At 43.9% G+C, this 24008-nt stretch overlaps 1 protein-coding gene across 3 annotated transcripts in view; it reads right to left on the bottom strand.

Annotated features, from left to right (window-relative positions):
• sparta (spartin a) overlaps nt 1-24008 on the bottom strand; it is a 66289-nt gene that overhangs the window by 19787 nt on the left and 22494 nt on the right. Inside the window, exons 2-4 of one of the 3 annotated variants that reach the window (XM_052025760.1) lie at nt 21542-21656; nt 5631-6472; nt 394-591 (exon numbers count right to left, since the gene is read on the bottom strand). In XM_052025760.1, the coding sequence (XP_051881720.1) occupies nt 394-591; nt 5631-6470 (1038 nt within the window). In that variant the 5' untranslated portion in view covers nt 6471-6472; nt 21542-21656. Of the gene's footprint in view, nt 1-393; nt 592-5630; nt 6473-15609; nt 15785-21541; nt 21657-24008 lie in introns of those variants that run through there. The other 2 variants (XM_052025761.1, XM_052025763.1) reach the window with 2 other exon arrangements.

The raw sequence follows: 24008 nt of genomic DNA, 5'->3' as shown, positions 1-24008 counted from the left end.
AAGTGCAGTTACTCACTTGGGCTACACTGATAGCACCTCCCAAACCCCTGACCTCAGCTACCTAGAAGGGCAAAGGCTTCAGGGAACATCACCACCTGAAAGTTCCCTTCCACGTCACATACCATTGGAAATACAGCAACATTACTTCAACACTGGGTCTAAAATCTGGAACTCCCTCCGCAAAAGTATTATTGAAGTATCTTCAGCGGTTCAAGGTAGCCACTCACTATCACCCGATGAGCAATTAGGCATGGGCAATAAATACTGGTCTTGTCATCAAACCCAAACATTGAATAAATTCTTAAAAGGCTTGTATATTTTAAAATGAACCAAATTTATATAGGTAGTAGATTTATACAAGTAGTGCAATTTTTCTGAATCCTGGAAACTTACTTGAACTTTCAAATAAGTCATTTGTTTCAACAAGTCTTCAAAATGTTTGCGGTCTGATGGTGGCAGCTCTGAAGATAACACCACTCCAACATAGACATCAGGATTTTGTGACATTATGTCTGGAAACATGTAGACTCCATTGTTACACTGCAGTACAGGAGACTGACTAGGTATCAGTGGATATACCCAATCACAAACCTAGAAAAAAATGCAGAACAGGAAATAAACAGAACTTTACACATTTGTTATTCTATAGGAATGATGACACAATATACAAGCTTCTAATATTCTCTTTACTGGTACCAATATTACACTTTGAAAATGAAATACCCAATAACATCTGAATAATTAAAATCAGTATGCAAAATCTAACAGCACTCTTCAATTAAAAAGGCATACATGATATAAAACATTAAGTTTCTTTTCACAGATGCCTGACTTGCTGAGTATTTCCAGCATTTTTGCTTTTACTTCAAGGAAGACTTATCTCCCACTGTAACACCAAGTTTAAAATAGCAGTCAGAACTATTTGACACCTAGGTCAGCAACAAATTTCAGGTTTAAGTATAAAGAAATGATAGAAAAGAACCACTAAATTTTGTATGTGGACAACATATCCAAATCCCATACATTTCACGCACTGGATCCCTACCCCCATCTGGTTCCATCCATCCCTCCTCTCCCCTATTGGTTCCCATTATCACCTTCCTTACTTAATCAGATTCCAGCACTGGTAACTTTTGTGTTCCTGGTCATCACGCTCCTTGCTGTCTCCACCTTCACTCTCAATTTGCCTTTTTGTTTTGTCTGCCTCTGCCTATCATTCACCCTCCTGTGTCTCCCAAATCCATCCCTCCCCCTCCTGGCTCCATCTGCCAGTCATCCTTCACCCCTCCTTGGGCCACTCCATCTCTTTATAGTGGCAATCTTCCCTCTCCACTCTCAGTCCTGATCCAGGGTCTCATCCCAAAACATCAATAATTTCACCCCCCCCCCCCCCACCCCTCCAGATACTGTTCAAGCCACTGAGTTCCTCCAGCAGTTTGGTTTTATTTGGTCCAGATTCTTGCATCTGCAGTCTCGTGCCTCCATATCTAAACCATCCCTATCTAGCTTATGGTCCAAATTAATGGGGAATAATCATCAGAAAATAAAAAGTTCACATTGAAATTTGAGTTGTTAATGTGGTAATCTTCTCCTTCTGGAAAGGATGCCCCACAGATGCCAACCCTGCAAAATTTAAGTTATCACTCCTGCAGTGTCGAGTTCTTCACTACCAAGGTTAATCAGACTAAAACATGTCAGCATTTTAAAAATAATTCTTGTAAACAAAATTCATAATTTCAGTTTTGAATCAACCCAATTCTTCGTTCCAAATCTGACTGACCTCTGTCTTGGGCCTCATAGTTGCACTGTAAATACAAGGAGCAGCACTTCTTCTGAGATGTCACATCACAGACTTCAATATTCAACGCTGAATATAACAGTTTCAAATAACCAGCCTTCCCTGTCTTGTAATGACACATTTCCAGTATTCAATTTCCCTCCTGGTAGTCTCAGGTTTCATCTGTCTCCTATTTACAACTCCCCAGGCATAACTTTTGTTCTTCACTATCCTTTCCCACCACCTTATAGCTGGTACAGTCACCACTTTTGCAATTCATTCTATGTGGATCTCCACGCTATCACAAGCCTACCATTTTGTTCTTTCTGCCGCCCCACACCCAATTCAATCTTTTTCTGTGACTTAAAACTAATTTCTCTTACTCTGCACAATTCTGATGAAAGGTGTTCAACCTTAAGAATAACACCCTCTCCACAGATGCTGCCTGATCTGCTGAGTACTTCCAGCACTATTTTTATGCCATATATGGCCATCATGACAAGGTCAGCCCAAAACAAAAACATTTTGTAGCAGTCAAGCACTTTTGAAAGGTGGCCAGTTAATGAATAGCATATTCCTACAAACAAAACAGTATAGATTAGCTTAGGCATTGTTTGGAGTGCAAATGTTGACTCAAACATTGTTGAAGGAACTTTCATCTTCGCCATAGATGTTTTACATTTAAATGAGCATGGAGAAGCACCTTTGATTTAATTTCTCCAAAACTGCAACTTTCACAATCCCTTAGTATCAGTTGAAGGAAATGGACAATCGACATTTCATGTCAAGACACTATAATAAAGATCTATCTATCTTGACCAAAAGATCAGAGAGGAGATAGCCAGTATAAAGAGGCGAGGGGGAGTGGTGGAGCAGGGCAAGCAATGAGTGGATCTAGGTGAGGAGGGATTGATTGGCTGATAGAGTCAAGTGACAGAGGGAAGGGTGGGAATAGCAACTGAGGCTAGGTGGTTACAGGTGGAGGCAAAAATAGGGCTGCAGAAAATGGACTATGATGGGCAGGGGGTGGAAAGATGGGTGTGTTTGAAGAGGACCTGGGTAGATCAGATGGAAAAGAAAAGGGTCAAAGAGGGAAGGTTAACTGAAATTGGAGAATTCAATGTTCATGCCATTGGGTTGTACACTGCCCAGGCAGAATATGAGGTGCTATTCCTCTAGTTTGCATTTGACCTCACGCTGGCAGTAGAGGTGGCCAAGGACAGACAAGGTCAGTGTGGGAATGGGGTGGGAAATTAAAGTGGCTTGCAACAAGGAGCTCCAAATGATTATGGTGGACAGAGCAGAAGTGCCTGGCAAAACAGTGGCCTAGCCTGCACTTGGTCTCACTGATAGAGCCGGCTACATCAAAAGCACTGTTGTAGCTGGCAGGAATGTTGAAGAATGATGTGCTGGATGTGGAGGCTGGTGGGATAAAAGGCAAGGACAAGGGAACTCTATCCCTGTTCTGTTGGGTGGGTGTGGTGGAAGAAAAGGGAAGGGAGTGGCAGGAGAGAGAGCAGAAGTGCAGGAGATGCAAGTGAAGGCTCCATCAACCACAATGGGGCAGATGCAGCAGAGACAGAGAAACAGAGATAGAAATGGAGTCCTGTTTTTCCTCTGTCTTCCCTCATTCCTGTGGCCCCCTTTCCCCACCCTCATGACCTGCCCATCCCTTCCCCTGCCCTCACGACTTCCCTATCTATTCAGCACCTCCTTCCCTTTATCCATGGTCCACTGCCCCCTCCTACTGGATTCCTTCTTCTTCAGCTTTTTGCTACTTGTCTTTCATGTCTCAGCTTCTTACTTCTCCCACCCTCCTGCCTTCCCCCCTCACCTGGACCCACCTATCACATGCCTGCATGTACTTCTCCCCCGACCTTCTTATTCCAGCTTCTGCCCTCTTCCTTTGCAGTCCTGAAGTAGTGTCTCGACCCGAAACTTCAACTGTTTATTTCTTGCCATAGATGCTGCCTGACCTGCTGAGTTCCTCCAGCATTTTGTGTGCATGGCTCCAGATTCCAGCAGCTGCAGAATCTCGTGTCTAGGAATGGAGTCCTTACAAGAGACAGGGTGGGAGGTGTAATCTAAGTACCTGTGATATTAAGTGGGTTTGTAGTAAATATCAGTGGATAGTTTATCTCCTGAGACACAGACAGAGAGATCAAGAGAGGGGAGCAAGGCATGAGAAATGGTCCAAGTGAATTTGAGAGCAGGGTGGAAGTTAGTAGCGAAGAAGAAAAGAGAAACATCCACTGTGGTTGACAGACCCCTCACCCACATCTCCATTTCCTGCACTTCTGCTCTGAGCCACCCCACTCCAGACAAAACAGGGATTGAGTTCCCTTGGTCCTTACCTTTCACCCCATCAGCATCCAGCACATCATCCTTCGACATCTCTGTCAGCTATAACATGATTCCACTACTAGTCACATCTTCCTCTCCCCATCCCTTTCTGCTTTCCACAGGGACCACTCTCTCCGTGACTCCCTGGCCTCCCCTAGATCGGGGAGGCCAAGTGCAGATTAGGCGACTGCTTTGCTGAGCACCTGTGCTCTGTCCTCCATGGCCTTTTGGAGCTCCCAGTTGCTAGTCATTTTAATTTCCCTCACCATTCCCACACCGACCTGTATATCCTCTGCCTCCTCTACTGCCAGGAGGAGGCCAAACACAAAACAGAGGAACAGCATCTCATATTCTCCCTGGGTAGTCTACAACTCAATGACATGAGCATTGAATTTTCCAGTTTCAGGTAACCTGCCTCCCTATCCCCTTCCGATCAACACAGGTCATCTCACACATCCTTCTTTCAAACCACCCCCCATCCCCCAGTTTATTTCCCCTCCTCCACCTACTCATATGCTCAACCATCCACCCACCAAGTCCCCTTCCCCCCCCCCACTGTTCCCATCTGCCCACCCTACCTCCCTTATTTGGTTCCACACTCCACCTTTCTTTCTTATCAGATTCCATTATCTGCAGCCCTTTGTTGCCTCCACATCACATTTTCACCTCTCCCCCACTGACTCCATCTGCCAATCAACCCCTCCTCACCTGGATCCACTTACTGCTAGCCAGCTCTTACCCCACCCCCTCACCTCTTTATATTTACTATATTCCCTCTAGTCTTTCAGTCCAGATGAAGGGCCTTGACCCTAAATGCTGACAGTCCATCTCTTTCTGCAGATGTTGCCTGACCCACTGAGTTTCTCCAGCAGCTTGCTTTTTGCTCCAGATTCCTGCATCTGTAGTCTCTTAGTATTGGTGCCATTTTAGAGTATATGGTAGTGTTGGTATTGGCATTTAAATCCAGAACTTTAGGAACCTTATCTAAAATCAATCTAAACCAATACCAATAAAATCATTTTCCTGATCCCAGCCTGAAAACAATAACTTAATAAAATGTTTGGAAGTTATTTGCTTGATTTCAAAACTATTATAAAATGAAAAAAATATTCAGTTTTATCAGAGATGTACAGCATAACATCAAATATTCAATTCCAGACTTTTGACTTTATTTTATTTGCACAAAGCTATCACTTCATGCACATCAAACCAACCTATTTCTCTTAAACTATTCCCAATTTGCTATTGGATTAAAAATTTATCATTAAACTAAATTCCTAACAATCAGGTAAATGATAGAAAATCTAAAGATTATGCTCTAGTCTTTGTAAACATACATAAAAAACACTTCCTAAATTTGAACTGTTCGTCTCCCAATATCTCCAATTGCTTTGATGATTACTAGTCAAAAATAAACTGGACTCCAGTAGAAATAAAATCAATACACTTATGCATTCACGACTACAGAGTTAATGAACAATATTTTCTCAGTTATCTGAAGATATCATACCTGCAGAAAAGGAGGTGGTCTGCTTTGTGCTGCACCAGTACCTCTCTCTGAAAATGTCACAATACGGAGAAATCCAGGATACGAGGGTGCACTCACTTGTCCATCAGGCGTAACATAGAAAATCTGTACACCATGTTCAATTAAAATTAGTTCATATGCATCCATACCGAGCGGTTCCAATGAATGGGGCTGGGTCCTTTGTCCAAAAACGTCGTCACCTACAACAGCAATCTCACCAGATTCAGTGCCATAGGAAAGAGTCATATGCCCACCTACAGCCTCTGGTGTGTATACAGGGGGCAGTTCATTAGATACAGGTGCAGTATCCAGTGATAAAAGATTAGGAGCCGTACAGGGCGAGTTTCCATTTGTAGTTCTGCTCACTTCCATGGCAGAAGGTTGACAGTCAGGCGGAGGCTTTGAAGATTTCTCTTTGCAAGGCTCTGGTATAACTGGATATAGCCTTGACTCTGCTTTTGGGTAATTAGACCCTGAAGTTCCAGGCAGCTGGTTTAATTGATTAGATGCGGCTGGATTTTCATCATGCTCCAAAATAGTCAGTCTTATACATATATTATTTAGTGCTGCACTCATTTTATTTTGCATTTGACGAGCTGCGTCCCACTCAGCACCTATGCATTCTGGACTATTTGTTGGAATACGCAATCCATTATTTAAATGCTCCTTTCCTTGCCTGTAATACTGCTTTGCGGCTTCTTTTTGACCCGATTCATCTGCGCTGAGACCTTTATTTATAAAGATGAATGCCTTTTTATATTCCTCTTTGATTCGTTCAAGACCCTCTGCTGTATTTTTAGTTGGAAGATTGCAGGTTTCCATACCTAACAAAAATAATCAGGTTAAGTGTTTCATCAGCTTAAATAAACTTAAGTTCATTCAAAACTCTCATGACCTCGTCAACTCTTTCATTCATCATGGTTGTACTTGATGTCCCAAACTAGTTCCAGCTCTACAGGCTTTTCCCACCCCTGAAAACAACTGATGGAAGATCCAGCAGTAATTTAAAAAAATGAAAGTTGTTTTTGGCCTACTCAAGCTCCTGTTTTGAGTAGGCCAAAACACACACACACACACACACAATATGCTGGAAGAACTCAGCGGATCAGGCAGCATCTATGGAGGGAAATGAACAGCTGATGCTTCAGGCTGAGGCCCTTCATCAGGACTGGAAAAAAAAGGGTAGAAGCCAGAATAAAAGGTGGAGGTGGGGGGGGGGGGGGGGGGGTGGTGGTGGGTGCAAGGAGGAGCACGAGCTGGCAGGTGATCGATGAATCCAGGTAGGTAGGTCCTATTTTCTATGTTTAGTGTCTAGAACAGAAGACTTCTAATAAACTGATTCTGTTGCACAACACAACCCTGGCAATAAAGACCCATGATGAGATATTGAAGAAAGTGGATCATTTTCCAGATTTCAGGAGCACCTTTCAGCAAAGGAAGAAATGGATAAGGAAATTCACCAAGACCTCCTGCACACAGGTATAACCTCTGACCATCTAAGGATAACAGAGTTCAAAGACTTCACTCATGACATAAAGCTCAGTCTCCGACCAGTGGTTGCCCCTGCCCTCCTGCATGCTTCAGAGACATGGACTACCTCACAGGTACTACAAATGAGGTCTCCACAATATCCTCCAAATCCATTGGCAGGATAGAAAAAAATATCAATGTTGGCATCTTTTCCCAGGCTAACAACTCCAGTAACAAGGCTCTGAAGATCTGCCTTGTACCTCAGTAAATATAGAAAAAGAAGCAACGACAAAAGTGCAGTGCTCAAGATGATTAGAGCTGATTGTGCGTAGTGGGCAAGTCCAACATAAGCGAATAACCTTACAATAGATCTGGCCTTTTTAATGGGTTTGTCAGACTTTCCTCACACAGGGGCAAGTGGAAATGCAAAATTCATCCCAAATAAAAATTGTCTGATGAAAATTTTCAAAACAGCTTGTCAATTTTTCCTTTAAAGAGAAAGATATTAGGAAACACACAACCAAGGCAGGTAGAGAGATTTTAAGTTATAAAATAGCAATGATTAAATCAAATGACAGTACAGGCTCCAGACACTGAATTGCTCTCTTCTGCTTTGTTTCTGACTACAAGTTCTATATGTTGCTCATTTTTATACCAAGTTTGTTGTTAGGAGGTTACATTTATTGTTCCTTATTTACTTAAGCATATGTCACTTGAGATTATAATTTAATAAGGTGAATCTTGCTGGCTGTTGCTGAAGGCAGTGGTTGCAATCAGCGTTTTTAATTTAAGTATATCTCAAAAATGACACATGAATGTTCACTTCCATCAACTCCTTGCAGGATACTTCAACTCACCTACAGATTACAGGCAATTTATAGTGCCTCATTAATCTACTGAACTGCACGTCTTTGGGATGAGAGAGGAAACAGGAGTGCCCACGTTGTCACAGACTCTGGGATATTAAAAAAAAATTCCAATCTAAGCTTTGACAGAAGTCAAAGCCTTTTAGCAGAGCACCTTATGATGCTGCCTGAAGCTTGTCACCCTATGGACCATGCTGACCTGCTCACACAAAAGAAAATTAGAGTAGGCCATTTGGTTGCTCAAGCCTGTCCCACATTCAATATCATATTGTAGATCTACACTGTTTCAACTCCTCTTCTGTGCCAGGTGTCCATAGTCCTCAATTCCCCAATCTTTTAAACAAAATGTATTTACCTCCACCTTAAATAATTCTAATGATTTAGCCTCCACAACCCTTTGGGTAAAGAATTCATCATGCTCTACAGCAATTTCTACATACCTCTGTTTTAAATGACTGGGCACTTATTTTGTTCAGGAGTCTGCTTGTTCGAGACTTTCCCGCTCAGTCATTTCCCCCTCAGGATCTTATATTTCTCAGTAAGATCATCCCTCATTCTTCTAAACTCTACAAACTCAAACTGTTTAGCCTCTGTTGATAGGACAAACCTCTCATCCAGGAATTAGCCTGGCGAATCTCCTTTGTAGTCTTCAATGCTTCTACGTCCTTAATTTAAAGCAGGGCATTGAATACTGGAGTTGGGATGTTATGTTGAAATTGTATAAGATGTTGGTGAGGCTGAGTTTAGAGTATTGTGCGCAGTTCTGGTCACCTACGTACAAGAAAGATATCAATAAGCTTGAAAGAAAACAGAAAATTTACATGGATGTTGCTGGGACTCGAGGACCTGAGTTACAGGGATAGGTTGAATAGGTCAGGACTTTATTCCCTGGAGCACAGGAGAATGAGGGGAGATCTTATGGAGGTATACAAAATTATGAGGGGTATAGATAGGGTGAACGGATGCAAGCTTTTTCCCTCTCAGGTTGGGCAAAACTAGAAGTCATAGGTTTAGGGTGAAAAGTGAAATATTTAAAGGGAATCTGAGGGGGAACTACTTCAGGGTGGTGCGAGTGTAGAATGAGCTGCCAGTGGAAGTGGTGGATGTGGGTTCAATTCTAACATTTAAGAGAAGTTTGGATAGGTGCATGGATGAGAGAGGTATGGAGGTGCAGGTAGATAGGACTAGGCAGAAAAACCAGGCCAGCATGGACTAGATGGGCCAAAGGGCCTGTTTCTGTGCTGTAGTGGTCTATGACTCTCTAGGTAAGGTGACCAAAACAGTGCACAGTATTTCAGGTATGGCCTCATTAACAATACCTCACTATTTTTTAATCCTAATCTCTTTGCATAAAGGCCAAAATGCCATTTGCCTTCTTCTCTGCTTATTGGACCTGCCTACTAACTTTTTGTGATTTGTGCACTAAAACACCCAGATCCCTCTGTACTTCACTCATCTGCAGTCTCTCACCATTTAGATAATAATCTGCCTTTTGATTCCTCCTGCTGAAGAAGTGCAGGACCTCACACAGCTCAACGGTGGGAAGCACATTAAGACTGGCCAACTTCATCCAGCCCAGGTTTGTGCAGACACACAAGGAACCCAAGAGATGACTTAAGACAGGTAGCAAGTCCAGTTTAAATTGCCCCAATGTGTCAAACACACAAATTCTCTCCAAAAAGAACCTTCGTAGACATTATGTCAATTAGTTGGAAGACAAGTGCAATCTCAGACCCAATTTCACAATGTCCTACATAATTACAGCTTTTCATTAAATCCACATCATTACAGTCATCTGGTTCAGTGACTGCACTTTCAGCCTAATCAGAGTTGTGGATTCAATCCCCAAAAGCATTCTAACCCAAGCTGACAATTAACATGGCAACAAGGGAATACTGCGGTACAAGTGCCATCTGTCAAGTGAAATGTTAAACCAATGTCCTTTACGTCTGTTCAGGAATGCATAATAGATCATGAATGTTTTTAGCAAGAATTGACAAGGTCCTCTTCCAGTGTCTGGCCAGAGTGTTACTCAGCCATCAATACCAAAAAGATAACCAGCTGGTCATTCATCTCACTGATAATTTCCAGGATTATGCTATGCATAAATGAGTTGCGATACTTGCCTGCAAAACAATGGTATTTACAGTTCAAAAGTAGATTAGCTACAAAGCATTTAGAGATGTTTTGCGGATGTAAAAGATTTGACAGTCTGAAGCATTTGCCACCATCTTCATTCAGAAGTGCAAAATGAATGAATAATTTTGATCTCGCAAGATGCCCATCACAAAAGCTGATCTTTAGTCACTTCAATTCACTCCATGTAGATAAACAAATGGGTAAGATCACATGGTACATAAAAGACTACAGGACACACCAATATCCTAGCGGTGGTAATAAATTAAGACTTGTGTTCCAGTTCAAGCTGTCCACTTCAAACATCTACCCAACCAAGTGGAAAATTACCCAGATGTATCATGCCTACAAAAAGGCAGGACAAATCCAATCCAGATAATTAGTGCCCAATCATAGAATAGTAGAGCACAATACGGGCCCTTCAGCCCACAACACTGTGCCAATCTATATAAACCTGCTCCATGATCAATCTAACCCTTCCCTCCTACATAAGCCATAACCCTCCATTTTTCTTACATCCATGTGCCCATCTAAGTGTCTCTTAAGTGTCCCTATTATATCAGCCTCTATCACCACCCCTGGCAGTGTGTTCCAGGCACCCACCACTGCGTAAAAAATCTACTTCTGACATCTCCCCTGAACTTTCCGCCTCTGACCTTAAACTGATGTCTTCTGGTATTGGCCTTTGCCACCCTGGGGGTAAAGGTGCTGGCTGTCCATTCTATCTATGCCCCTCATAATCTTATCCACCTGTCAAGTCACCTCTCATCCTGCATCGCTCCAAAGACCCCTAGCTCGCTCAACCTTTTCAGTTGTTTCAAACACTGGTGACAGGTTATCATCAAGAGTGCTATCAATTAGTAATTACCAATAACCTCTTTGATGATGCTCAGTTTGGGTTTCTCCAGGATCATTCAGGTCCAGACATCACTATCTAAATGTGGACAGAAGATCTAAATTCTAAAGGTGCAATGAGAGAGAGGCATGATGTCAAAGGACCCTATATACATCAGCAATTTTAGGAGTGGTAAATGAGCAGAATTGGGTGTACGTTAGAATATTGAACTTTGGATAGGAGGTGAGAACATTAGCATTGAACTAAGAATTAACAAAAGCATAAAAAGATCTGAGCTCATCTAGGATTTGGATGTTGGACAAGCAGAATGACAATGTGGATGAATTAGAGAGATCAGGAAAAGTGATTAGATGGCACTGGCCAACATTGTGCCTTTCAATGTTGTTGTTGGGGAGCTAACAATAGGAAAGGGCAAATATGGTTTCTTAGATTTTTTCGTGGAGGGGGATACAGTATTACCCTTTTAAAAAGTAAAGGCAAAAAGTATTGTAAAAGTAACAACCCTGTAACAACAGCTCCTGCAATTTAGGAATATTTGGGATAGAGAACCCCAGTTGATAATTTAAAAATAGGCCATGAAGGAAAAATGATTCATGAAAAATTGTAAAAAATTAAGAGTACAATAAGTCTCTGTCATGTTCTGTGAACAAACATGTGATTAGAGATTAAGCCACTGTAAAGCTGTAGTGAACAATGAATGTATTAATTCTTCCCTGCACCACCATGTCCTCAAAGCATCAAAACAATTTAGTTCTATTTAACATTTAACTATTTTAAACCGATATCATACCATAGTACCACTTTAAAGGAATTTAAATTACCATAGTACCATACTCTTACCATAGCACCATTTTAGAGGAATTTTTACAATGCATTATAGAAATATTAGTAAGCAACTTCAGCTATTCTCCCATGAAATAGCATAATCCTTGTAGATGTTTTAGTTTTGACAGTCATGAGAATATCCTCATATTAGTTAAAACGATGCAATTGTATTATTCAAATTGCAAAAACAAAAAGGGATGCACAACCAAATCCTGTATCCAAATCAATAACAATCTGGACTTACAAGTGCAGTTAGTCTATGACTAACTTCTTCCAAAACCAAAATCTCCTTTGTTCCCACCCTTATCAAAAGGTTTTTGCTCATTCTACCAACCCACTGTTTGGAATTTCTCCTTACATTACTAAATTCACCATCTATTTATCACTTAAAATAATTCCACAGTGAACTCCCATACCAAAATGATTTGAACAAAAACCAAGCCACATAATGCAACTTCACCATCACTTCCCGGTCTCTTGAACTCAGGTTACAGCACCAATAAATCTCTGGACAATTTCATAAGCACTGGCAAATTAATCACCTCCTCAATAAAGTAATTCCAGGAGATCATCTTCTTCTATGATGCATACTTACTTATCCTAAAGCAGGTATATCAAAATGCCAAAATGATACTAGGGCATAAAGAGCTAAATTTCTGTGTCAGGATCCATACATTTGCTCCCACAACATTAAACAGTTGAGGGATGATCTTTACATTAAAATTTAAGACCAAAGAGGAAGCCATTAAACCTGTTGTGTCCATTTCGTTCAAGAAAGAGCTACTGAGCTTAACCTCTCTTTCCAATACTAGGTCCATAGCCCTGTAGGTCATTACTCTTCAAGATCACATCCAAGTTTTGTTTAGATGTGATGGGAGTTTCTATCACCTGAACTCTACCTGCTCTTGCATTCAGTTCCAGCATAGCGTTCCTGCTGAAAAACCATGATGATGCTGGAGGAACTCAGCAGGCCAGGAAGCATCCGTGGAGAAAAGCAGACAGTCAACATTTTGGGTCAGGACCCTTCCTCGTGTTTTTCATCTACCGCTTTTCTCCATGGATGCTGCTTGGCCTGCTGAGTTCCTTCAGCATCATCTTGTTTTTGTCTAGATTCCAGCATCTGCAGTCCTTTGTTCCTCTAGTGTCCCTGCTCTTATATTAGACATCTCAGCAAATAAAGGAAAGCATCCCATATACCTTTCTAACCACCTTATCAACTTACCCTTCCATCCTTAAAAATCTGTGGACATAGACTCCAAGTTCCTTAACACCACTCAATATACTGGCATTTATTGCATATTCCTTACCCTCACTGTACCTCCCCAAATGCATTACCTCACTTCCCTGGACTGAATTTTAATGGTATGTTATTGCATGTACCAAGATACAGTGAAAAGCTTTTGTTTTATGTGGCAGACAGATCATGCCATACGTAATTACATCAACATATCAAGACACCTACGTTAGACTATTGTTTATTGACTACAGCTCTGCCTCCAATTCCAAGCAAACTCATCTCCAAACTCTGAGACGTGGGACTCAACACCTCCCTTTACAACTGGATCCTTGACTGACCAACAGACCGCAATCCGTGAGGATAGGCAGCAAACCTCCAGCACGCTTCTTCTCAACACTGGTACCCCACAAGGCTGCGTCCTCAGCCCTGCTCTACTCCCTAGATACTCTTGACTGCGTGGCTAGATTCTGCTCTAACTTCACTTACAAGTTTGCAGATGACACCACCATAGTAGGCCACATCTCAAATAATGATGAGTCGGAGTACAGGAAGGAGATAGAGAACTTAGTGACATGGTGTCAATGACATCAACCTTTTCCTCAATGTCAGCAAAACAAAAGAGCTGGTCATTGACTTCAGGAAAGGGGGCGATGCACATGATCCACTTGACATCAACGGTGCTGAGGTCGAGAGGATCGAGAACTTCAAGTTCCTAGGAGTGAACATCACCAATAGCCTGTCCTGGTCCAACCATGTAGACACCATGGCCAAGAAAGCTCACCAGCACCTCTACTTCCTGAGGAGGCATGTTCCCTTTGACACTCACCAACTTTTATCGATGCACCATAGAAAGCATCCTATCTGGATGCATCATGTCTTGGTATGGCAACTGCTCTGCCTGGGACCACAAGAAACTGCAGAGTTGTGGACATAGCCCAGCACATCACAGAAACCAGCCTCCCCTCCATGGACTCTGTCTATACCTCTCACTACATTGGTAAAGCAGCCAGCATAATCAAAGACCCCACCCAGCCGGGTCATTCTCTCTTCTGCCCTCTCCCATCAGGCAGAAGATACAAGAGCCTGAGGGCACATACCACCAGGCTCAAGGACAGCTTCTATCCCACTGTGATAAGACGATTGAACAGTTCCCTTATATGAGATGGACTCTTGACCTCACAATCCACCTTATGACCTTGCACCTTATTGTCTACCTGCAATGCATTTCCCTGAAGCTGTGACACTTTACTCTGTATTCTGTTATTGTTTTCACCTTGCACTACCTTAATGCACTGTGTAATGAATTGATCTGTGCAAATGGTATGCAAGATAAGTTCTTCACTGTACCTCAGTACAAGTGACAATAATAAACCAATACCAAGATAGCAAAAAGAAAACAGAATGCAAAATACAGTTAGAGAAAGTGCAGGGCAGGTAAACAAATAAAGTGCAAGGCCCACAACGAGGTAGATTGGGAGATCAAGAGTTCAAACTATAACATATGAGAGATCTGATAGTAATGCGATAGAAGCTATCCTTGAATCTGATGGTTTGTACTCTCAGGCTTTTGTATCTTCTGCGCAACAGGAGAAAGGAGAAGAGAGAATGACCAAGATGGGAGGGGTCCTTGATTATGTTAGTTGTTTTCCCAAGGCAGCAGGAAGTGTAGACGGAATCAGTGGAGGTTTTTGTGATGTACTGGGCTGCGTTCACAACTCTGCAACTTCTACTGATCTTTAGCAGAGCAGTTGCCTTATCAAGCTGTGATGCATCCAGATAGGATGCTTTCTATTGTACATCTATAAAAATTGGTAAGAGTCATCAGGGATATGCCAAATTTCCTTAGTTTTCTGAGGAAGTTGAGGAAATAGGTGAGGAAGTTGCCACTTTTCTACCCGAAACACCCAATCCATTGCTGTTCTCCTGTTCATTAAAACTTTCTTCCTGTCGTAGCAATTTTTGCATTATCTGCAAACTTCTTTATCATGCCCATTTAAGTCCAAATCATTAAAATATTACAAAACCAAAGGGACCAAACACAGTGCCCTGTGGAACAACACTGGTACTAGCTTATTATTCACAAAACACCTATCAATCATTACCATTTGCTTCTTACTGCTGAGCTAATTTTGAATTCCATTTGCCACTCCCCCATGGATTAAACTTTCCTGGCTAGTCTACCATGTGAAAAACATTGCTGTACCATTGTGGCTTAACAATTATAGAAATTTCAACGGGCTAGGTACAAACAATTTCTTTTGGTGGGGGAAAACGAGAACCCGGGGATAAAACTGAAAAAAAATTAAAACCAGGTTATTTGGAAGTTAAGGCCGGAAAGTTTATTATACTGAACAGAGGGATCGGAAAAGTGGGAATTTTTATTACCGAGAGCGATAGATAGTACGCAAGGGTCAAAAGTCGTGGAAGGGAGGTTAGCCTGTGGGGTCGATCTCCAGATCTGCAACAAGTCGAGGGTCAGAACGGCTCCTCCTCCCATTAATTAAACCAGGATACATTTCAAAACAACAGTCCCAAAAGCCCTCAATAACATTCCAACCTCTGCTTACTTACCGGACTTTTGGGAATATCCCCCACCCCGTGGACAAGCCAAGTTCAAATATAACACTTCAGGAAATGAAACAAACGAGTATTGATTCACGGACGGCGGAAGGGCCCGATGTGACAGGACCAAGCCCCCAAAGCACAGCCGCCGCTCCGACTGACTCGGCGGAGGGTGGCCCGTCACGTGGGCGGAGAGGGGCCGACCACATCCGGACCTTGCCGCTGCCCCACGTGACCCTCAACGACGTGGGAAAACATCCAAATTCCAAGGCTATGCAAACAGAGCATTGTTCAGATGTGTCGCTGTTGGGATTATCCATGAGGATATCCATTGTTAAACTACAGTGGTACAGCAATGCTTTTCACATGGAAGACTAGCCAAGAAAGTTTAATCCATGAAGGAGAGGCAAATGGAATTCAAAATCAACTCAGCAGTAAGAAGCAGAGAGTGGCCACAGTGGCACCTGCCAGGAACCAGCATGTACGTGGGCCCTAGGAATTTAAGAATTGGGAATGCAGTGTGCCTTCCAATCCCAGGCCCTGTCAGTTGCTCAGCCAATACCTCAGGGAACACTTGGGTGTGGTCTGAAATGGGGGAAGAGCAGGTGTAAGTGGGGCTAGAACTATGCAGGGGGAAAGAAAAGGGAGAAGTGAATCTGTTTGCCAGGAAGAGAGGAGGTGGAGCAAGCAGCAGAATGCAAGAGGGAGGATGGTGTCGATGGGAGGGGTACAGAAGGCAGCGGGGTCACTGAAAAGAGATTCAGGATTGGAGAGAACTGAGAGTCGAGGAGAGAAAGAGTGGATGGGTGGGAACATTTGGAGTGGGAAGCAAGGCCACCTGTGACTGAACTTAAGTGTATGTTTTTGTGTGTAATACTAGCTGACAGGCACCTCACATGTTAATGTCCATGCAACAAAGCCTGGTCTCCAATGCCTAGGCCCCTATCAGTCAAGTCCTATCAGTGATGTGCAACCAGTGTGCACATTAATAAAAAAAACATACGTGATTTCCATTCCTCAACATGAAGTTAAGGACATGGAATGGCTGAACCCTCATGGATAGTCCCAACAGTGACACACCTGATCAATGCTCGGTTTACATAGCCTTGGAACTTGTCTTCGCATGTAGGGGTATCAAAAACAAGATGGCATAGTTTTAAGGAAATATTTTTGGAGATTTAAAGGGGATCCTAGGAGTACATTTGTTTTTACACAATGGTTGATATCTGGAATACACTGCCAGAGGAGGAGTTGGAATTGGATACAATTTAAAAGGCATTTAGACAGACACGTGAAGCATAGGAGAATAAGGTCGGAATGCAGGCACATGGGATTAGTGTAGATGGGCAAAAAGGTCAACATATATGTGGTGGACCAAAGGGCCTGTTTCTGTGCTATACAACTCGATGACATTGTCATCACCACCCTGAGTGAGACACAACCAGTGTGAGAGAGCTCAAAGAACAGGCCTCTGGAAGAGCAAATGGGAAGAAGAATCTTCATGGGATGAGCATTGCTTTCAAGAATGAGCTGGTCTGAAGTTTCAGCAACTCATCTTGTGGAATAATTGAACATCCCATGACTATATGGTTTACTCTTAACAGCGAACCATCATGCAATGGTCATTACTGCATATGCTCCAATCCTGAAAGCTGTGGATGTAGCCAAGGAGTTTTAGTCTAATCTTGAAAAAACCCCGGTGGACAACCCAGAGGGAGAGGGGTTGATTTTCCCAGATGTCATCAACACCAGGGTCGGAAAGATGAAATTCTCCGGCAACATATGAATGGTGTGGGGGGAGAAGGGAAGGCAAATTCCAATAAAAGAGAAAGAAAGGACTGCAGATGCTGGAATCTAAATGAAAAATCAACAAGATGCTGGAGGAACTCAGCAGGCCAGGCAGCATAAACATAGAACAGTACAACACAATACAGGCCCTTCGGCCCACAATGTTGTGCTGACCTTTAAACCTCGCCTAAGACTATCTAACTCCCTTCTCCCACATATCCCTCTATTTTAAATTCCTCCATATGCCTATCTAGTAATCTCTTGAACTTGACCAATGCACCTGCCTCCACCACCGCCCCAGGCAGCGCATTCCATGCCCCAACCACTCTCTGGGTAAAAAACTTTCCTCTGATATCTCCCTTGAACTTCCCACCCATTACTTTAAAGCCATGCCTTCTTGTATTGAGCATTGGTGCCCTGGGAAAGAGGCACTGGCTGTCCACTCTATCTATTCCTCTTAATATTTTGTACATCTCTATCACATCTCCTCTCATCCTCCTTCTCTCCAAAGAGTGAAGCCCTAGCTCCCTTAGTCTCTCCTCATAATGCATACTCTCTAAACCAGGCAGCATCCTGGTAAACCTCCTCTGCACCCTTTTCAAGGCTTCCACATCCACCCTATAATGAGGCAACCAGAACTGGACACAGTCCTCTAAGTGTGGTCTAACCAGAGTTTTGTAAAGCTGCATCATTACTTTGCGGCTCTTAAACTCGATCCCACGACTTATGAATGCTAACATCCTGTAAGCTTTCTTAACTACCCTATCCACCTGTGAGGCAACTTTCAGGGATCTGTGGGTATGGACCCCCAGATCCCTCTGCTCCTCCACACTACCAAGAATCCTGCCATTAACTTTGTACTCTGCCTTGGAGTTTGTCCTTCCAAAGTGTACCACCTCACACTTCTCTGGATTGAACTCCATCTGCCACTTCGCAGCCCAGCTCTGCACCTTATCAATGTCCCTCTGCAATCTTCGACAATCCTCTACACTATCCACGACACCACCAACCTTTGTGTCGTCTGCAAACTGCCAACCCACCCTTCTACCCCCTCATCCAAGTCATTGATAAAAATCACGAAAAGCAGAGGTCCCAGAACCGATCCTTGTGGGACACCGCTAGTCTCAGCCCTACAATCTGAATGCACTCCCTCCACCACAACCCTCTGCTCTCTACAGGCAAGCCAATTCTGAATCCACACGGCCAAGCTTCCCTGGATCCCATGCCCTCTGACCTTCTGAAGAAGCCTACCATGTGGAACCTAGTCAAATGCCTTACTAAAATCCATGTAGACCACATCTACTGCATTACCCTCATTAATCTGTCTGGTCACCTCCTCAAAGAACACTATCAGGCTTGTGAGACATGATCTGCCCTTCACAAAGCCATGCTGGCTGTCCCTGATCAGACCATGATTCTCTAAGTGCCCACAGATCCTATGTCTAAGAATCCTTTCCAACAGCTTGTCTACTACAGACGTAAGGCTCACTGGTCTATAATTCCCTGGACCTTTCCTACTTTTTTGAATAAGGGGACAACATTTGCCACCCTCCAATCCTCCGGCACCATTCGCGTGGATAACGAGGACTCAAAGATCCTAGCCAAAAGCTCAGCAATCTCCTCTCTCGCCTTGCGGAGCAGCCTGGGGAATATTCCATCAGGCCCCGGGGACTTATCTGTCTGAATATTTTCTAACAGCTCCAATACATCCTCTCTCTTGATATCAACATGCTCTAGAACATTAACCTTACCAACACTGTCCTCAGCATCATCAAGGCCCCTCTCCTTGGCGAATACCGAAGAGAAGTATTCATTGAGGATCTCACCCACTTCCACAGCTTCCAGGCACATCTTCCCACCTTTATCCCTAATCGGTCCTACCCTTACTCCCGTCATCCTTCTGCTCTTCACATAAGTGAAAAATGCCTTGGGGTTTTCCTTAATCCTACTCACCTAGACCTTTTCATGTCCTCTTCTTACTCTCCTCAGCCCCTTCTTAAATTCCTTCCTTGCTACCCTATATTCCTCAAGACACCTATCTGATCCTTGCTTCCTAAACCTTATGTATGCTGCCTTCTTCCTCCTAACTAGATGTTCCACCTCTCTTGTCAACCATGATTCCTTCACCCTGCCATTCTTTCTCTGCCTCACCGGGATAAATTTATCCCTAACATCCTGCAAGAGATCCCTGAACAATGACCACATCTCCATAGTACATTTCCCTTCAAAAATATCATCCCAATTCACACTCGCAAGTTCTAGCCTTATAACCTCATAATTTGCCCTTCCCCAATTAAATATTTTCCTGTCCTCTTTGCTCTTATCCTTGTCCATGACAATACTAAAGGTTAGGGAGCAGTGGTCACTGTCCCCCAAACGCTCACCCACTGAGAGATCTGTCACCTGACCCAGTTCATTACCTAATACTAGATCTAATATGGCAGTCCCTCTAGTCAGCCTGTCAACATACTGTGAAAGGAATACGATTTGGACACACTTAACAAACTCTGCCCCATCTAAACCTTTGGTACTAAGCAGGTGCCAATCAATATTTGGGAAGTTGAAGTTTCCCATGATAACAACCCTGTTATTTTTGCACCTTTCCAAAATCTGCCTCTCGATCTGCTCCTCAGTATCCCTGCTGCTACCAGGGGGCCTATAGAATACTCCCAGTAGAGTAACTGCTCCTTTCTTGTTCCTAATTTCCACCCATACTGACTCTAGAGAGGATCCTGCTACATTATCCACCCTTTCTGCGGCTGTAATAGTATCCCTGACCAGTAATGCCACCTCTCCTTCTCTTCTGCCCCCCTCCCTATCCCTTTTAAAACACTGAAATCAGGGAATATTCAGTATCCATTCCTGCCCTGGTGACAGCCAAGTCTCTGCAAGAGCCACAATATCATAGTTCCATGTATTTATCCAAGCTGTCAGTTCATCACCCTTATTTCCTGATGCTTCTTGCATTTAAGTAAATGCACTTTAGCCCATCCACCTTACTACTTTTATACCCTATACTCTGCTTCTCCTTCCTCAAAGCCTCTCTATATGTTAGATCTGGCTTTACTCCATGCACTTCTTCCACTGACCTATCCCTCCGGTTCCCATCCCCCTTGCAAACTAGTTTAAACCCTCCCGAATCACACTAGCAAACCTGCCTGCAAGGATATTGGTCCCCCTTGAGTTCAGGTGTAACCCATCCAACCTGTACAGGTCCCACCTTCCCCAGAAGAGATCCCAATGATCCAAAAATCTAAAACCTTGCCCTCTGCACCAACTCCTCAGCCATGCATTCATCTGGCATCTCCTCCTGTTCTTACCTTCACTATCACGTGACACTGGCAGCAATCCTGAGATTGCTACCCTTAAGGTCCTGTTCTTCAGTCTTCTGTCTAGCTCCCTAAACTCACTTTTCAGGACCTCATCACTCTTTCTACCTATGTCGTTGGTACCAACATGTACCATGACTTCTGACTGCTTTCCCTCCCGCACAAGAATGCTGTGGACCTGATCAGAGACATCCTGGACCCTGGCACCTGGGGGGCAACATACCATCTGGGATTTTCACTCATGTCCACAGAACCTCCTGTCTGTTCCCCTGACTATCGAGTCCCCTATCACTATTGCCCTCCTCTTCTCCTCCTTTGCCTTCTGAGCAGCAGGACCAGTCCCAGTGCCAGAGACCTGGCTACTGCCGCTTGATCCCTGTAGGTCATCCCCCTCAACAGCATCCAAAGTGGAATACCTGTTTTTGAGGGGAACAGCCTCCGGGGTCCTCTGCTCTGTCTGCCTGTTCCCTTTCTCTTTCTCTCCCCTGACAGTCACCCATCTATCTGCCTCCTGGACCCTAGAAGTATCTGCTCTAAGGGGGGTGACTGCCTTCCGATGCACAGCATCTACATAACTCTCTCCCTCCCTGATGCTTCGTAGTGTTTGAAGCTGTGACTCCAGCTCATCAATTCTGAGCTGAAGTTCCTTCAAGCCTCAAGCACTTACTGCAGATGTGGTCACCGTGCACCACAGCAGGGTCCACTAGCTCCCACATCATGCAGCTGCAGCACATCGCCTTGCCCTCCATCTGAACTATTTTTTTTACCTATCTGTAGTCTACTTAAAAGTTATAACAATAACTGTAAACCTTATCTTTACTTACCAACTGCTCACCAGTGTTGTTGCAGATGGCCTCCGCCTCTTGATGCTGAAGCCTGTTGTGCCAAAGCCACTCACTCCGACTCTGTCCACTCTGACAATCGCCGCTCCAAAAGTATCTGGGGAGAAATACAGATGGTCAATGCTTCGGGTCAGGACCCTTCTTCAGGACTGAAGATAGGAAAAGGGGAAGCCCAATATATAGTGGGGAGAAACAGAGCAGTGATAGGTGGACAAAAGAGGGGAGGTGGGGTGGGCACAAGGTGGTGATAGGTAGATGCAGGTAAGAGATAGTGATAGGCAGGTGCGGGGGAGGAGGGGAGAGCAGATCCACCAGGGGGTGAGTCAAAGGTATGGAGGCAGGCACCTCATGGGGGGAAGAGACGAGAAGAAAAGGAAAGGCGAGAAGAAAAAAGAGAGATAGGCTAGGAAAGGGAAGAAAAAAAGAAAAGGAGAGGCATGGTGGGGGGGGGGGTGGGTTTGGTTTACTTAAAGTGGGAGAATTCAATATTCATGCTGTTAGGCTACAAGGTCCCAAGACGGAAAATGAGGTGCTGTTCCTCCAGTTTGCGTCTGGACTTCTCCTGGCAGTGGACGAGGCCAAGGACTGACGTAGCAGTAACGGAATGGGAGGGGGAGTTGAAGTGACTGGCAATGGGGAGATGCACATTGCAGTTACGGATGGAGCGCAGATGTTCCCAAAATGGTCACCTAGTCTGCATTTGGTCTCGCCAATGTAGAGGAGGCCACACTTGGAGCACCAAATGCAGTAGATGATATTAGGGGAGGTGCAGGTAAATCTCTGTCTCTCCTGAAAGGGCTGTTTGGGTCCCTGGATGGAGGTGATGTCGGGGCAGGTGTTACATCAATGGCGCGGGCAGTGGAAAGTCCTCAGGGTGGGAGTGGGATGGGTGGGGATGGAGGAGTGAACTAGGGAGTCGCCGAGAGCGCGGTCCCTGCGAAAGGCAGAAAGGGGTGGGGTGGGGAAGATATGCTTAGTGGTGGGATCTTGTTGGAGATGGCAGAAGATGATGTGTTGAATACGTAGGCTGGTGGGATGAAATGTGAGGACAAGGGGGACCCTATCTCTGTTGGGTCTGGGAGGGGTGGGAGTGAGAGCAGAGGTGTGGGAAATGGCAGAGATGCGGATGCGAGCTTTCTTGACCAGAGCAGGGGGGAAGCCACGGATAGTAAAGAAGTTGAACATCTCTGATGTCCTGGGGTGGAAAGCCTCATCATGGGAGCAGATGCAGCGGAGGTAAAGAAATTGAGAGAAAGGGATAGTGTCCTTGCAAGGAACAGGGTGAGAGGAGCTGTAATCAAGGTAGCTGTGGGCGTCAATGGGTTAGTAGAAGATGTCGGTGGATAAAGAATCTCCTGAGATGGACATGGAGAGATCGAGAAAGGAGAGGTATCAGAGATAATACAATTGAATCGGAGAGCCAGGTGAAAATTAGTGGCAACATTTATGAAACTGTCGAGTTCTGCACAGGTGCAAGAGGTGGCACCAATGCAGTCATTGATATAGTGGATAAAGAGTTGAGGAATGGGGCCAGAGTAGGCCTGGAACAGAGACTGTTCAATGTAGCCAACGAAAAGCCAGGCATAGCTGGAGCTCATGTGAATGCCCATGGCTACACCCTTGGTCCAATGGAATCCTGACAAAATGCTTAGAGCATAATCTTGTCATAACCTACACCACCATGTTTTACAGAGACTATTCAACGTAGCCAGTGAAAAGGCAGGCACAGCTGGGGCCCATGCGAATGCCCATGGCTACACCCTTGGTCCAATGGAACCCTGACAAAATGCTTAATCTTGTCATAACCTACACCACCATGTTTTACCAGAGAGATAAACAAGACCTCATGGCAACAACCCCAATCCAGGCACTGGCACCTACTAAATTAAATCACCAGCCAAGCAACAGACCATGAACGACAGCATCGGCACCATGATAGGTACCAATGACTGTGGACTGATCTCTGCTTAATTTGTTCTGTTATCACCATCAGTTTGGTCCCCAGTGACATGAATCTGGGTGAGGGCAACCACACTGTTACCCAAGAATAAGTGCACAAATAGCTGAACTATAAATAAGCAATCTTGTTGTCAAATAGTCCCCACCTGCCTCACCTGACTGAAGTGGTGTGAGAGAGAAAGCTAAAGAATAAATACACTCTAAAAGTTTGCAGAATTTTATCTTCCAAGCCTCAACTGCAGTTTTTGCTGTCTTCCATAAAAAAGGTTTGCACACTTTTGATTTTATTGTACTTCAAATTTCTTTTTATTTTTGTATTTGCATTTGATCTCACAATTTTGTATCTCTGTAATGATTTTGAAAGAAAATGGCACCCAAAGTGCTTTACAGCCAACTGGATATTTTTCAAGCAAAGTCAATCACTGTTGTAACATTGCAAATGCGATAATGTTCCACAAACAGGGAAATGACCAGGTTATCAGATTTAATA

The sequence above is a fragment of the Pristis pectinata genome, chromosome 11, assembly GCF_009764475.1.
Source record: "Pristis pectinata isolate sPriPec2 chromosome 11, sPriPec2.1.pri, whole genome shotgun sequence".
Taxonomy (NCBI): Eukaryota; Metazoa; Chordata; class Chondrichthyes; order Rhinopristiformes; family Pristidae; genus Pristis; species Pristis pectinata.
This window is presented reverse-complemented; position numbering and strand designations above follow the sequence as displayed.